The 15,885-nt window shown below is 36.2% G+C and overlaps 1 protein-coding gene across 1 annotated transcript in view; it reads left to right on the plus strand.

Moving 5' to 3' along the window:
• Window positions 1–1,401, plus strand: part of LOC109844474 (protein DYAD-like) — a 6,888-nt gene extending 5,487 nt beyond the window's left edge. Inside the window, exons 6-7 of the mRNA XM_020413527.1 lie at window positions 493–606; window positions 940–1,401. Of these exons, the coding sequence (XP_020269116.1) occupies window positions 493–606; window positions 940–961 (136 nt within the window). The 3' untranslated portion in view covers window positions 962–1,401. The remainder of the gene's footprint in view (window positions 1–492; window positions 607–939) is intronic.

Genomic DNA, 15,885 nt, shown 5'->3' on the forward strand with positions numbered 1-15,885 from the left:
GTTTTGTACAGCTTCATATTGTAGGCCATCTGTGTATGTTTCTTTCTTTTTCTGGGGTCAATTACATAGAAATAAAACAATTGCAGATCCCACATTCCTGCCTTTCTAGCTCGTATACAATAAATGCTTGGTATAATCATGGATTTTTTTATGTAATCTTGATTTATATATGTACTTTGCTTTCTGGATTGTGTTATCACATATTCGATGCAATAAATGTGGCTTGCTGAAGACATATTTGCTGTAATCAATTGCTAGAACAAGCTTTTTATTATCATCTGTTGTATATGTTTCTAATGCTTTTTGTCTGAGTTTAAGGTCTAGATGTAAAAAGTTGTATGCCCCGCATCTTTTACCTAGAAGCTGTTGAATCCTGCTTATTTGTGTGTACCCTGCACTGGTATATGTCGTTCATGAAATTTACACAAGTATTGGTCTCGTTCTTATCCACTTGTTCCATCTTTCTTTTGTGGTTCGATTATCTTGTTGCAGTGTAAATTGTTTAAATGGGTCCCAGAAGAGCTTTGGTCATTTATCACAGGTGCCGTCTCCTGTTGAATCTGATGAGCTGTCCTCTTTGACAAATTCTCAATGCACAAGGCAGAGGTTAGTTAGATCTCACTTAGTCAATCATAGCACATATCTTGAAATCTAAAACCAACTCCTGACCTTAAAATTATATTTATTGGAACAAGACACTTAGAAACCTAGTCCTTGCTAACGACCTTAATTTGTTTTTCTATTCATGGAAGTCTTTTTTATTCAACATCTGGTTGTGCACAACAACTACATGGCAAGTATTATGATAGAAGACTTAAGACCTTCCAAGAAATACCTTTAATTTATCTGCAACAATTTTTTTTTAAATTCAACTTTTTTAAAAAAAACTTCCAGAGCAATGTGATAATATGCTTTCATGCTGTTGGCATCCTTTTGCAGGCATGAATTGGCTGAAGTATAGAGGCACCGAGGAAGCAGTCTAACAGTGAAGTTCACTTTCATACCTCCTTTGCGTTAACTGAAGCATAGAGCGCTTGAGGAAGCAAGTCTAACGGCGATATTAAATCCTCTGTATAGTCTAGTAATACAAGTAAATCCTCTGTATAGCTTTAAGTCTAGCTGACTCAAAAACATACATTTTGGCAAGCAACTGCAATGGTGGTTACCTTGTCGGCTTCCCTATTGCATGAGCAAAATCTTGGATACCTCTGCAGATTCTGCTTCTCGCTTTTTGTTTTTTTGTTCTCTACTATATGAGAAGCTATTTAATTTCTTATGTGATCTTTTTTTGGGGGAAATTACTGTTTGATGTATGCTATAAGATGTAATTTACATCTGCTTCGCTAGTTATGTTCCTTCCAACGGTTTTATTCGAAAATATCAGGTTCAATTGACTTTTTACTCGTTCTCACAATTGCGGGTTTTCTTTTTCTTGTTCCCACAATTGCAGTTTTTCCCCTCTTTTCTTCTGTGTTCTTTGTCAGTGTTCTGCTGTGATCCGCAGGCACTTTCTTTATTAGGCAGAGGAATTTGCTGATACTGATTCGAATGTTGCGATATGCTGGTATCTTCAAACTGATTGCCCTGTTCCAATTTTCAATATGCTAAGAATTTGAAGGAAGTAGAGACTTCATGCTTTTCGTTGTATCAGCTCTCACGGTTATTGCGGAGATATGTTTCTGAATTTACTAGCAAGAAACGAACGCAGCGATTATCACGGATAATTTATTAAGTTTTCGGATGATATTTGTGCACTCTCTTCAATCACGTGATTGAAGAGTTCCACTCTAGTATGAATCCGGATCTTTAATGTGAATGAGATATTTGTTTCCTACTTGTTTCCTACCTCATTGCAGTGTACATATATATACAGCTTCTCAATAAAGGCAATTTTATGGCCTGATTGGTAAATTTTTTAGAGATTTGGTGACGTGTTGGTATATATTTTTTTAGTTTTGTCAGATTGGTATAAATTTTCGACACCGGTGCTATATAGATCTTAAATTTGGCCGGAGTTACTGTTCCGACCAGGGCTGATGGGATTTTTTACAAAAAAAAACTTAATCAAATACAATTTTCTGCTCCTAACCCCTCTCCCTCCTCCTCCTCATCCTCTTCCTCCTCCTCCTCCCCCTCTTCAACCTCCTCAATCCCTAGACGATATTGGGTGACGCTTGTGGTAGTCTCAATTCCTAGACGATATTGGGTGACGCTTGTGGTAGTCTCAATCCCTAGACGATATTTTTGGAGTTGGAATATTCTCAACACGTGATACTGACCAATTATTGGATTCTGTAGTTTCAAAGATCAGTCCAGGCACCAAAGAGAACTTAGATGATGGTGAGCCCCATCACGGGCTTCACCACCAATAAATTATTAGTGCATAGTATTTTCCCAAACACTATAAATAGGCCCACAAATCTTCAGAAAAAAAATCATCCAAAAAACAACTATTCTTATAGAAGAGTAAGAGAGAGAAAAGAAAGGCAAAGAAAAAACCTTAGTGAGAGAAAATTGTGAGCAATTGAAATTGTGAGCAATTTTCACAGTGAAATTTGGGATACAAGTGTGTAAAAAAAATCTTGTAAATTTTCTTCTCTTAGTGAAAGATCTGCAACAGCTCGTGGACGTAGGCAATTTTGTGCCGAACCACGTTAAATTTGTGTGTCCTTTTATTGCGCATTTATTTCTCTCTTAAATTTGGTTATAAGAGAATTTTATGTAATTTCCCAACAACTGGTATCAGAGCTTTGGTTGTGATTTCTGTCAATTTTCTGTAAGGTCACTATTCACATGAATAGTAAATTTTATGAATAGTGAAACTTTACCGGCGATACCAATTTGTCGGCAAAGGTGTCTTAATACCCGGTGGTTTGCATAAATTGTCGGAAACGATCTAGAGGAAGTCAGATCCAAGTGGAAGCAATGGATGCAGACGAAGGGAATGTGAAAATTAAGAAGTTCGATGGTACGGACTTCGGCTTTTGGAAGATGCAGATCGAAGATTATCTGTACCAGAAGAAGCTGTATCAACCTCTTTCAGGAAATAAACCAGATGACATGAAGGATGAAGAGTTTGCTCTTTTCGACAGACAAGCCCTTGGAGTTGTCCGATTGACGTTATCCCGCAACGTTGCTTCAACATAGCAAAGGTAAAGACCACGGCGGGTCTTATGGCGGCTCTCTGCAGCATGTATGAGAAGCCCTCCGCCTCAAACAAAGTTCACTTGATGAGGCGGCTGTTCAATTTGCGGATAACAGAAGGCGCATTGGTAGCTCAACATCTTAATAAACTCAATACATCACAACCCAGCTGAGTTTAGTTGGAATTGAGTTTGATGAAGAAGTACGAGCATTGATATTTTTGTCTTCTCTACCAGAAAGCTGGAATGCTACTGTCACAGCTGTGAGTAGCTCGCTGGGAAGCAATAAGTTAAAATTTGATGATGTTCGTGATCTGGTTCTCAATGAAGAAAATTGGTGGAGAGAATCGGGTGAAGCATCAACCTCCTCAGCCTTACACACGGAGTCTAGAGGGAGAACTTTAGAAAGAAGTTCAAATCACGGCAGATCAAAATCTAGAATGAGCAAATCTAGATCGAAAAAGAAAGATTTCAACTGCTATAATTGTGGTAAGAAGGATCATTTCAAGAGGGAGTGCCGGACATTGAAGAAAAATACCGACACACATGAGTCTGCTAACGTGACCGAGAAAGGAGGTGAAGCTATGATTCTAAGCACCAACAGTCCGATCGAATCATGGATTTTTGATTTAGGGGCATCCTTCCATGCCACCCCATGTAGAGAAATCATGGAAAACTACGTCAGTGGTGATTTCGGAAAGGTACATCTAGCAGATGATGAAACCTTAAAAATCGTTGGTAAGGAAGATATTCGATTAAAATTACCAAATCAGACCACATGGAAGCTGTAAGGAGTGAAACATATTCATGGCCTTAAAAGGAATTTGATCTCTGTAGGACAGCTTGATGGAGAGGATTATTGTTTAACCTTCTCAGGTCATGAATGGAAGATTACCAAAAGGAGCACTCGTCATTGCTCAAGGTAAGAAAAATGGTACTCTCTATGTAACCTCTAACTTAGAGAATATTATTACAGTAATAGATGCAGATGAAAAATCAAACCTATGGCACCAAAAGCTTATCCATATGAGCGAGAAAGGGATGGAGACACTTCTGTCGAAAGGGAAGCTGTCGCATCTGAAAATTGTAGATGTCATCCTATGCAAGGATTGCATCTTTGGCAAATAAAAGAAAGTCAGATTTGCAAAGATTGATAATACACCCAAGGCAGAAAAGTTAGAACTGAATCATACCGACATATGGGGACCATCTCTAGTTCTATCTCTTGCAGGCTTATTGTACTATGTCACCTTCATTGTTGATTCTACAAGGAATACATTGGTCTATTTTCTGAAGAAGAAATGAGAAGTTTTTCATACCTTCAGAAAATGGAAGGCCATGGTGAAAAATGAAACTTGTTTGAAGATAAAGCGGTTAATGTCAGACAATGAAGGAGAGTACAAAGATAGTATATTTAAAGAATTTTGCGCAAATAACGGGATCAAGACGGAGAAAACAATTCCCATGACACCACAGTAGAATGGCGTAATGGAGCGCATGAACAGAACTTTGAATGAACGTGCCAGAAGCATGAGGATACATGCTGGCTTGCCCAAGTTCCTATGGGCTGAAGCTATTAATACTGCAGCCTACCTAATCAATCATGGGCCCTCAGTTCTCTTGGACGGTGGGATACCGGAAGAAGCTTGGAGCAAAAAAGAGGTAAACATTTTGCATTTAAGAGTTTTTGGTTGTATCTCTTATGTACACATAGATTTTGCTGAAAGAAATAAAGATGCCAAATCTAACAAATGTGTTTTTGTTGGTTATGGTGGTGATGAGTTTGGTTACCGGTTTTGGGATTATGAAAATCGAAAGATCATCAGAAGCAGAGATGTCATATTCAATGAGAATGTGATGTACAAGACAGATCAGGTGCAGAATCAAGTAGCTCCAGTACAAAAGCTGAAATCAAGGAATTTATTGAATTTGAGGAGATTTCTAAAAATGATGTTCAGACTAGTCCTGAAGAAGTTCAAGAAGAACCAAGCATGCCAAAAGTGAGACGCTCCTCCAGAATTCCTAAGCCAATCCAGCGTTATTCGCCTTCTTTGCACTACTTGTTGCTGACTGACAGTAGTGAACCAGAGTGTTATGATGAAACAATGCAGGTGAAGGATTCAGTCAAGTAGGAGTCTGCTATGCAAGATGGGATGGACTCGCTTATGTCAAATCAGACGTGGACTTAGCTGAATTACCACCATATAAGAATGCTCTTCATAACAAGTGGATTTACAGGATCAAAGAAGAGTATGATGAGAACAAGCGCTACAAGGCAAGATTGGTTGTCAAAGGCTTTCAAAAAAAGGAATGTATTGACTACAATAAAATTTTCTCTCCGGTCGTGAAACTGACTACAATCAGATTGGTGTTGAAAATTATAGTTGCTGAGAATTTATATCTTGAGCAGTTAGATGTAAAAATAGCTTTCCTTCATGGTGATTTGGAGGAAAAGATCTATATGAAGCAACCAGAAGGCTTCATAAAGGAAGACAAGAAAAATCTAGTATGTCGTTTGAAGAAGAGCTTGTACGAATTAAAACAAGCTCCCAGGCAGTGGTACAAGAAGTTTGACAGCTTTATGGGTAGTAACGGTTTTACTAGATTCCAAGCAGATCATTGTTTCTATCTCAAGAGGTTTGACAATAGCTTCATTATTTTATTGCTCTACGTTGATGACATGCTCGTTACATGGTCAGATCTGCAAGAGATTATAAATTTGAAGCAAAAATTATCAAAATGGTTCGCAATGAAAGATCTTGGCGCTGCAAAGCAGATTCTTTGAATGAGGATCAATAGAGACATTAAGTCTGGGACTTTGATGTTATTACAGGCTGAGTACATCAGCAAAGTACTCTCCAAGTTTAATATGCAAGATGCTAAACCAGTGAGTACACCTTTAGGTATTCATTTCAGACTTTCCAAAAAGCAGTCACCAAAGACAGAGGAAGAGCATGCACACATGGCGAAGGTCTCGTACGCCTCAGCAATTGGAAGTCTGATGTATGTCATGGTTTGTACAAGGCCATATATTGCTCAAGCAGTGGGAACTATTAGCAGGTACATGAATAATCCAGGCAAGGTACACTAGGGAGCAGTCAAATGGATCCTCAGATATCTACGGGGCACCACACGTAAAGTACTTTGTTTCAAAGGTGGAGATACAATACTAACAGGTTATATAGATGTTGATTTAGCAGGAAATATTGATGTCAAAAAGAGCATTACAGGGTATGTCTATACTCTAGGAGATATTACAGTGAGTTGGGTTTCTCAATTGCAGAAGATAGTTGCTCTCTCCATAACTAAAGCAGAATATGTCGTTGTTACAGAAACCAGCAAGGAAATGGTTTAGCTTCAAAGCTTCTTGGATGAATTAAGCAAGAAACAAGAAGACAATGTCTTATATTGCGACAGTTAAAGTGCTATTCATCTGGCGAAGAATCCGTCTTTTCATTCCAGAATGAAGCACATATAGATGCGGTGTCATTTTATCCGGTCACTTTTGGAAAATAAAATTTTAAAACTTGAAAAGATCAGTGAAGCTCAAAATCTGGTAGACATGCTGACAAAGACGGTGACTACTGACAAACTGAAGCTGTGTTCTGCTTCAGTTAGCCTGCAATAGTATTATGTGACGCCCCTGGGTTCACACAAGGCTACAATCTAAGGTAAAACCAGAGATGTCAAACCTTCCATGCACCCACACTGTGCATAAATACGTTTCATCAATCACAACAATATCCTCTAGTGGAACAAAATAGAAGTGCAGGTACAAAACAGGAAAAATAAAGGGAATAAATGCAATAGACATAATATAGAAGAGATATCTCATAAATAAAAAAGAATCATGTCTCAACTATAATACATCTGATATCTTAATAATGAAAATATCTCAATATGAATCAACTAAAAATCGTACTAAGGCACATTGTCTTTACAATATGAAAATAAAACTCTAATGTCTAGATAAAACTCAAAACTACAGTAGAGTCTCTACAAATAAAAATACGCGACGACGATTATGCCAGAACTCCGTCACTCTGCGGCTCTCCGAAACTCCAAACTACCTGAAAAATAATTTAAGAAAAAACAACAACAAGAGTGTCAGAGCGCTGTAGCAAGATTACCTCCATCCGCCCCCAGGGGAGGGGCTGCTAGATGGAGTGAATGCTCTATCTATTAAGCATACTCTACCTAAATTTATTTTTCTCGTATCTAAATGGGATTAACATTTAGAAACCTACAACACGAGACGTAGTACGTCGAGCGAAGTAATCCAAATAAGAAAACCCTCATGTATATACCATAAGTCTTAAACTGTAGATATCTAAATATTGATACCGAACTAAGAAAAGATAATCTAATGGAACCAATAATTAAAAATCCACAACACGAGCGAAATAATCCAAACAAGGAAACCCTCATATATATACAATATGTCTCAAGTTGTGAATCTCTAATCATTGATTCCAACTAAGAAGTAAAGAAAGCAGTAAAAGAATTAAGACATCAACACATCGTATTTATAATATCTTCCACTATCATTGGGGAGATAGAATAAAATACCAACATATAATTTTGTATATTTTTAAAAGCAACGTATCTCGGTCATATAGTTTAGTGATAGGTCGTATTCATAACCGACATCTGCCACACTTAGGCTATCAAGTAATTGTCTCAGTGTGACGAACTATCCCGTAGGTATCCTGAACTGTGTACACGGCTCATTAGTCTCATCGTGATCTTAGTGCATAACATGAGTGTGGGACAGACTACCAAATAGGCATCCTAGAAATACGGCTCACGAGCCTCATCGTACCCTAGTACGGGACAAACAGCTAGATCAAGCCTCCTAAAATCCGACTTAATGGCATGTACATGTTGAATATCGACGCACTACCTCATGTAGTACTGAACTGAGCTCATCAACGATATCCACCTCATATATAAATTGTGTATATCTGGTATGTCGATGCACTATCTTATATAGTACTGAGCTGTGCTCATCAACGACATCCAACATGTGTATGAACGATATCTAATTCAAATATGATCAAATCAAAACTCATCATAATCCTCTTGGGATTCTTAAATGCGTAACATAATATATTCATGACTATACGTGTAATATCAAGCGGCTCAAAACTCCACGAACGCATCTTAAAATGGCGCAACACAGCTCCACAAAACGACCATGAAAATAGACATGACTTCTGTTAGTAAAACGAGCATATCTTTATCTAGGAAAACTATTTTTATAAATGGTTTTCTGTTTTAAAAACTAGATTTACACATCTTTCAAATGGAATAAGTTTGGTTCAGTTTGGAGTTCATTTATTATCCCAAGTCTTCAGTTAAACATTATACATGTGCAGCAGTTTTTCTACAGGATATGTTGTTAGTAAAAAAACATATCTTTTTCTATACAAACTTTTTTTAAGAATGGTTTTCTGTTTTAGAAACTATATACATATAACTTTCATTTTGAACTAGTTTGGTTAAATTTGGAGTTTATTTGCTATTTCAAAATCTTAGTTAAAGATTATACAAGTGCTGTAGTTTTCTGCAGAAAAAATATATTTAGTACATCTCTTAAATTTCTCATATATAAACGAAATTATGAATAACCCTAATGATCATGATTATGATACTATCATAAACAGCAAGAAAAGATTACTAATCTAGTATTGGTTTAAGTTTTAACATAAAAAACTGATTTTTAACATCACAAGTTAAGATTTAAACATGAAAACACATATTAAACATCTAAACCAGTTATTTAACTATATGGATGGGTTTAGATGAAGATAATCTTGCCTCAAACATATTTCTAAGTCTCTGAAATAAACAGCAAGTAATCCATGACCACCAACAACCCGTTCTCCCTTATCACACGTCGAAGATCTCGCCCTCGTGTCGGTATTGTGCTTCACAAAGCTCTCAAAATTCATAAAAAATATCTAGGGTTTTTGAGGGGAGAGGGTGGCTGCTAGGGTTTATAGATATGATAAAAAAGAATAATTTTTATAAAAAATACAGGTATTTATAGAGGCAAACCCGAAACAAACTTGTTTGACCCAAACTAGGAAACCTAGTCTGACTAGGAAAACAAGCTTCTGTATTTTGACCATAACTTTCACGTTAGACCTCGGAATGATGTGATATAAGATTTTTTGGAAATATATTGAAGATACCTACAACTTTGGTCTTTTAAGTTTTTCCATATTCTAAATTCTTAGGTATGTAAAATGCATATACTTTTAACTAATCGTTTTTTCCATATTCAGGCCCATGTACATGTGCATGATATCACTTCTATATTCACATATATACATTGAATTGATCTCAAATAAATTCCTAGCATACTCAAACATTAATAAATATTCATAATATAACATATTTATTATTATTTATTATAAAATATTTAATTTTTTTGGGTTTTACATTCTTTCCCCCTTAAAAGAATTTCGTCCCCAAAATTCTGCAAACTTATCTTAGATATTAATAATACATTAACATAAAAATCTTCAGATATAAAACATTGTAATATCTACACTTAACGATCTAGAATGCGAATATTCACACTTAACCCATAATTAAACGCAACTAGTACGTCTGGCGAAAAATCCAAACAAGGAACCCCACATATATATACCATGTGTTCCGAATGATTAGAAGTTAAGTGTTAACACCCCCATTCTAGCGTTAAATATAAATTTAATCATATGGGTAATCATGAACACCAATCAAAATCAATCAACTTACATGTTCAAACAGGTGCGGGTAGTCGCAATGCATAACATCTTCGCGCTCCCAAGGATCCTCATCGATATCTATATTTAACTATCTAGAATACAAATATTCTTACTTAACCCCTAACTAAGCGGAACAAGTACGTCGGGCAAAAAATCCAAACAAGGAACCCCCATATATATACCATATGTTTCGAATAATTAGGAGCTAAGTGCTTATACCATAATTCTAGCGTTAAGTATAGATATGAGCATATAGATAATCACAAACATAGACAAAATATATACAAACAATTTACTTGCTCAAATAAATGCAAGTAAATATGTGCAAATCGTCGCGATGCATATCCTCATAGCGCCCCAAGAAACTTCCTCACTTTCTGATTCCATTGAACTTTAACTAAAGATATCACTTTGTTTCTAAGTCTCTTGTCCTTCTTGGCAAGAATACACACGGGAATTACAATAATAGTCATATCATCAAGAATCTCAACCTCTGGCGTGTCTAACACTCGCTGCTGCTCCTCGTCACGTAAATAATTTTTAAGTATCAAAACATGGAAGATATCGTGTATACTCGACATCGATGCCGGAAGATCTAGCCGATATGAAACGTCTCCAAAGCGCTTCACTCTCCTGAATCGTGAACTTCCTTGATTGGCGATATTTTCAACAATACATAGTCCCCAACCTGGAACTCTAATGGTCATCGTTTCTAATCTGCATAACTCTTCTGACGACTCTGCGCTGCCAAATGCGCTCCTGAATTATTGCTACTTTTTCTATAGTCTGTCTCACTAATTCCGGTCCAAACAATAGGTTGTCCTCTGGTTTTGCCCAGCAACTAGGCGATCTACAAGGCCTCCCGTACAACGTCTCATACCGTGCCATACCAATTGTCACTTGGTAACTGTTGTTATAAGTGAATTCAATCAATGGGATGTGGTCCTCCCAACTGCCCTGGAAATCTCACTTGGTAACTGTTGTTATAAGTGAATTCAATCAATGGGATGTGGTCCTCCCAACTGCCCTGGAAATCTATAACACAAGCCCGCAACATATCATCAATGGGATGTGGTCCTCCCAACTGCCCTGGAAATCTATAACACAAGCCCGCAACATATCCTCTAACCATTGATTGACTCTCTTCATTTTTCCATCTATCTGGTGGTGAAAACCATAAGAATACGACAACTGGCTACTGGAAGAATTCTGGAAGCTCCTCCAAAAGTGCGAAGTGAAAACTGAACCTTAGTCTGATACAATCGTCTCTGGAACTCCATGTAATCTCACTTTCTCTTGGATGAATATCCTCGCATAAGTCTCCGCCGTGTAAGTTGTCTTTACTGGTATGAAATATGCTGACTTCGTCAACTGATCCACTATTACCTAAATTGAATCATTCCCCTTCTTCGATCTTGGTAATCCTACAATAAAGTTCATATAAATATCTGCAAACTTCCACTCCGGAATGGGTGATAAGACCTTCGTCAATTAGAGAGCTGGTGTATATCCGAAGAGAACTCAGTTTGATCTTATCCTCTTGGTAGAGATGTGTTAGTCTTTGAGTCGTCCTTGTGGTTTGTCGACTAGGTAGTCGAGTGAACTTCTGATCGAGTAAACAGTTGAGTAAGTGGTCGGGCGGACTCTTGAGGAGTCGTCTCGGTTATGAAGGGTCGACCGATTCCGCATTTCGTGTCGGCATGGATAACACGTAGCTTGACGGGTCGACAGAGTTGTCCTTGGCTGGGCTGTAGGCCGCTAAGCTGGTTAGGGCCATATCTTTTAGACCTACGATGACATTATTTCTCCGATACCTTTATCTTCAGATGGTGCATTACCATAACACTGCAGTTTGAGCCTAAAAATAAATTCTTTTGACCCCGAAACTCTTTTAGAGTGCTTCCTAAGCAATCTGAAAATATATTATAATAGTGTTCTTTGAATGGAATTAAAAGTAATTATCTGTTGAAGTTGCACATCTCAATTTCGCTGAAATTATCCAATTTTCTTGGATTATCTGGCTTTGCGTAATCCGATTTCTCTCAAGAAGCATTAGAGATTACCTTTGCACTAATAATCTCATCAACTTTGGAAACTTGAGCAAACTCTCTGAACTTTTCTCACTTAATCCTTCTGCCTAACACCGTAAATGAAATGTGTCATATGACAAGCACCTAACTTAGCCTAAAGGAGGTTTTGTGAGACATCTATTATAGTTGTGGGGGGGTTTGCTAATTAAACCCAAAAAGTTTTGGTCTTGGACCTGGGCCCTTACATGGACAAATATACAGATGTTTGCTCTTACCATCTCCAATGGCAAGGCAAATATTGCCTTTCTCTCTCCTTCCACCTCACTTTATTCTCCCTCCACATCACTTGTCTTTTCCAATTGCCTTTCAACTCCACAACAACTAGTTTTTCAAAAGTTTTTCACTTTATCTTTCCTCCACTTGCTGACACGCGGGGCCCTTGGTGAAATTTAACCGGTAGGCAAATTTTGCCTTTTCTCTCCCCTACTTTTCATTTGCCTATCCACTTGCTTAGCCATTGCACCAAATAATTGTCCCAATTGTTAGCCATTGCACTTGGTCTAGGGCAAGGTGGGTCTTGTATTGAAATGCTAATGGGCATGTTCACCAAAATATTATCCCTTTTAAAAAAAATAAATGTTAAATTCAATGGCAAAGAATAGGAGGAATTCTGGTGATCCTTGTGGGGAGTTGGGTTTATTGGGTTTACATCTTTTATTAGTTTTTTGTACCATCTTTGTATTTTCCTTGGGGTTTTCGTTTAGGGCCTGTTCGTTTGCCTAAAAAAAAGGGAAATCAAAGAAATGGAAAACTATTAAAATAAAGAATTGTTTTTGGAGTGTTTGGTTGGCTAAAAAAGAAGGAAATCAAAGAAATAAAATTGAAATGATGTTAGTTGTCACCTTATTATTGGATGATGTTTGTGATTTTTTAAGAAAACTAGTTTTGGAGTGTTCGGTTGGCGAAAAAAAAAAGGAAATGAATTATAAGAAACCTATTTCCTGTAGTTTCTTGTTTTCTTTTGTTCGATTCATTCTTAAAAATAAGAAATGAAATGAGATGAGATAAGTTGTCATTGTATTATTGGGTGATGTGAAGAAAGATTAAGAAAAGTGTTTTCATAACTTTTTGGGATGAAAATGAAGAAATGAAATGTTAATGAGATGAGGTGAATTGTTATAATATTTTATTGGATGATGTGAGTGATTTGAAATGATGAGAAGAGATGAGTTGAGTGATGTTTGGATGAAAATAATATTTTATTAGATGTGATGGATGAGTTGTTAGATGAAAATAATATTTTATTAGATGTGATGGATGAGTGGTTAGATGAAAATCATATTTTATTAGATGATGTGGATGAGTTGTTGGATGGAAATAATATTTTATTGGATGTTGTGGGTGAGTTTTAGGGATGGAAATGGAGGAAATGGTGAGTTTTGAGATTTTCACCATTTCCATTTCCATTTCTTGGTTTTTAGAAAACAAACCAACAAGCCCTTAGTAGCAAAAGAAAGCAACATGTACCAAATTCTTGCAACAAATCAATGCGCCAAAAGAATTTAATGCCCCAAGAGAATGTCGTCCTCAAATTCAATGAACTAAGATATCATTCGTGTGTAGAGTAGAGGCATCCAATATTATTAGTTCCTTGCATCGCTCTCATTGATCCATGTTTCTATAAATGTGAAGAAAATAATCAAATATGGATCGGATTCAGCGTTGAGCGGTAGATAACGGACAAGGCCATGTGCAGCCCATTGCTCGGACCAAAAGCGTGTGCTCCCAAGAGAGATTGTAGATTTGTAGGCAGGACTGATGCGTGAAGGATATGGCACATGTTTTAACTTTGAAGTCCTTAGAATCTATATACTACTAGTATTCAACCCGTGCTAAGCACGGCATCTTTGAACCTTATTTTTGTGTGCAACTTTTCCTCATCTCATTTTATTTATTTTTGCACGATAAATTTATCTTAAACATACTTATGAATATTATAACAACTTACTTAACATAGATAGGTATTTGTGGACATTATAACAACCTACTTCAGCTTAACTCAGATGGACAAATGAAAAAGAGTGATAAATAATTGGGCTCTGATAAGGAGATATCATATTGACTCACAAAAATACTGGATTAATTTAACATGATAGGTTTTAGAGAATATTAATTTGCTAATAGACTTATATTGATGACATCCTCTCGGACTCTGAGATCTTGATCAGTACTTTGAAAACACGATGTTGCACTGCCGAATAGATACATAGTAAGGCAATTAGTTTATAGATACTGAGATTATTCCATTTCCTTTAAAGTACATTTGAAAATTACAGAAATATTGATTGTTAGATTGATTGAAATTTGTCATTTGTATTTTTGTATTGTAACTCTTATTTCCAATATAAGTTTAAACCATTTATAATATAAAGATATATTTGATTGTTAGATTAAATAGATTGGTATATTTAATTTTTTATCAATTATTGATTTACAAAATTGTCAGATTCTAAGGACTGGATGAATGAGAGATTGCTGTATGAAATAATAATTTGATTGCTGATATTTTCATCAGTCTGAGATTTTTTTTTTGGTCATTTTAGGATAAAAGTTTATCTATATATTTTTTATATCTCAAACATGTCTTTATTTGAGCAGAATAATAGTTGGCCTGCCATCGACAGAGAACAGGGAACTGATTTTGAAGACATTGCTGTCAAATGAAAAGGTAGACGAAGGGCTCGACTATAAGGAACTGGCTACCATGACAGAAGGATACATTGGTAGTGATCTCAAGCTAAGGGCCATGAGATGTGGGACAGAAGAAGGTTTTTACACCTAACCTCATCTGTCTGTCCAATTGCAAAATAAGAGACAATTGTATTGTATATAAGAATTGAAGTAAATGTATGTCTTAAGAGATTAATTGTGCATTGCTAAGATATTTGTTTTGATATAATTACATATTTGATGCAAATATAGTCCGCCCTTTGTTGTTAAAGTTTTGAACATTCAAATATTATATTATGTTAAGAATGAAATGAAGACAGAATACATCCATATGCTATGTAAAGTTCGAATAAACTATGATCGGGTGGCATGGAATGAAGACTAAATAACCGTTTGGACAAAGTTTGTCCAAACGGTTATAAACGTTTGGACTAAACTCTGCCCAAACGGTTTAATCAACTACATGATATTGTTGGTAAATTCTTAATCCCATCTATTGACAACTAAGAGTCATAATCAAAATTTATGAATTAAACAAATATATTTGAATTAAACAAATAACAACCACAAAGATTCCAAATCAAAATTTATGGACAAATTTCATTTGTTTCATGTTGTTTCAGCTGTAATTGAACATACTATTTAACTATTTGAACAGATAATTTCGATGATCAAATTTGATATGTTGGATAGATTTGTTAAAATTTTCCTAGAATATAAAAAGTACACTGGTTGGTACCGAATCTTTCTCATATTCACCTCATCATCAACACGACCAATCTGATCATAAATTGCCATTTTCTCCTCATCTCCAAGAATTTAAATCACCTTCTGCAGCAGCTGAAATTTTTACTTAGCTTCTTGGCATATAAAGAAACAAATGAAGTTAAAGAACAGTCCATATGGCTAGGTCGCTTATAGCATAAGAAATGACTAATACAAAATAAATCAGTAAGCACAATATCACCAGGATTCTTATCTGGATGAAGCAGCAAGGCCAACTTGTAATATGCCTTCTTAATTTGCTGTTGGGTTGCTGTTTTCTCCACACATTCTTAAAACTCTCTGATTTCCCATAAATAATGTCAAACCTGTTAGATTTACCTGGGGGGAAAAATGCCAGAAACATGCTTGCTGAAATGTCTCAGAATGGAAACTAAAACCTTCACCCTGCATCGAAAAATGCCAGAAACATGCTTGCTGAAATGTCTCAGAATGGAAACT

Source organism: Asparagus officinalis, chromosome 6 (assembly GCF_001876935.1).
Source record: "Asparagus officinalis chromosome 6, Aspof.V1, whole genome shotgun sequence".
In the NCBI taxonomy this organism is placed as follows: domain Eukaryota; kingdom Viridiplantae; phylum Streptophyta; class Magnoliopsida; order Asparagales; family Asparagaceae; genus Asparagus; species Asparagus officinalis.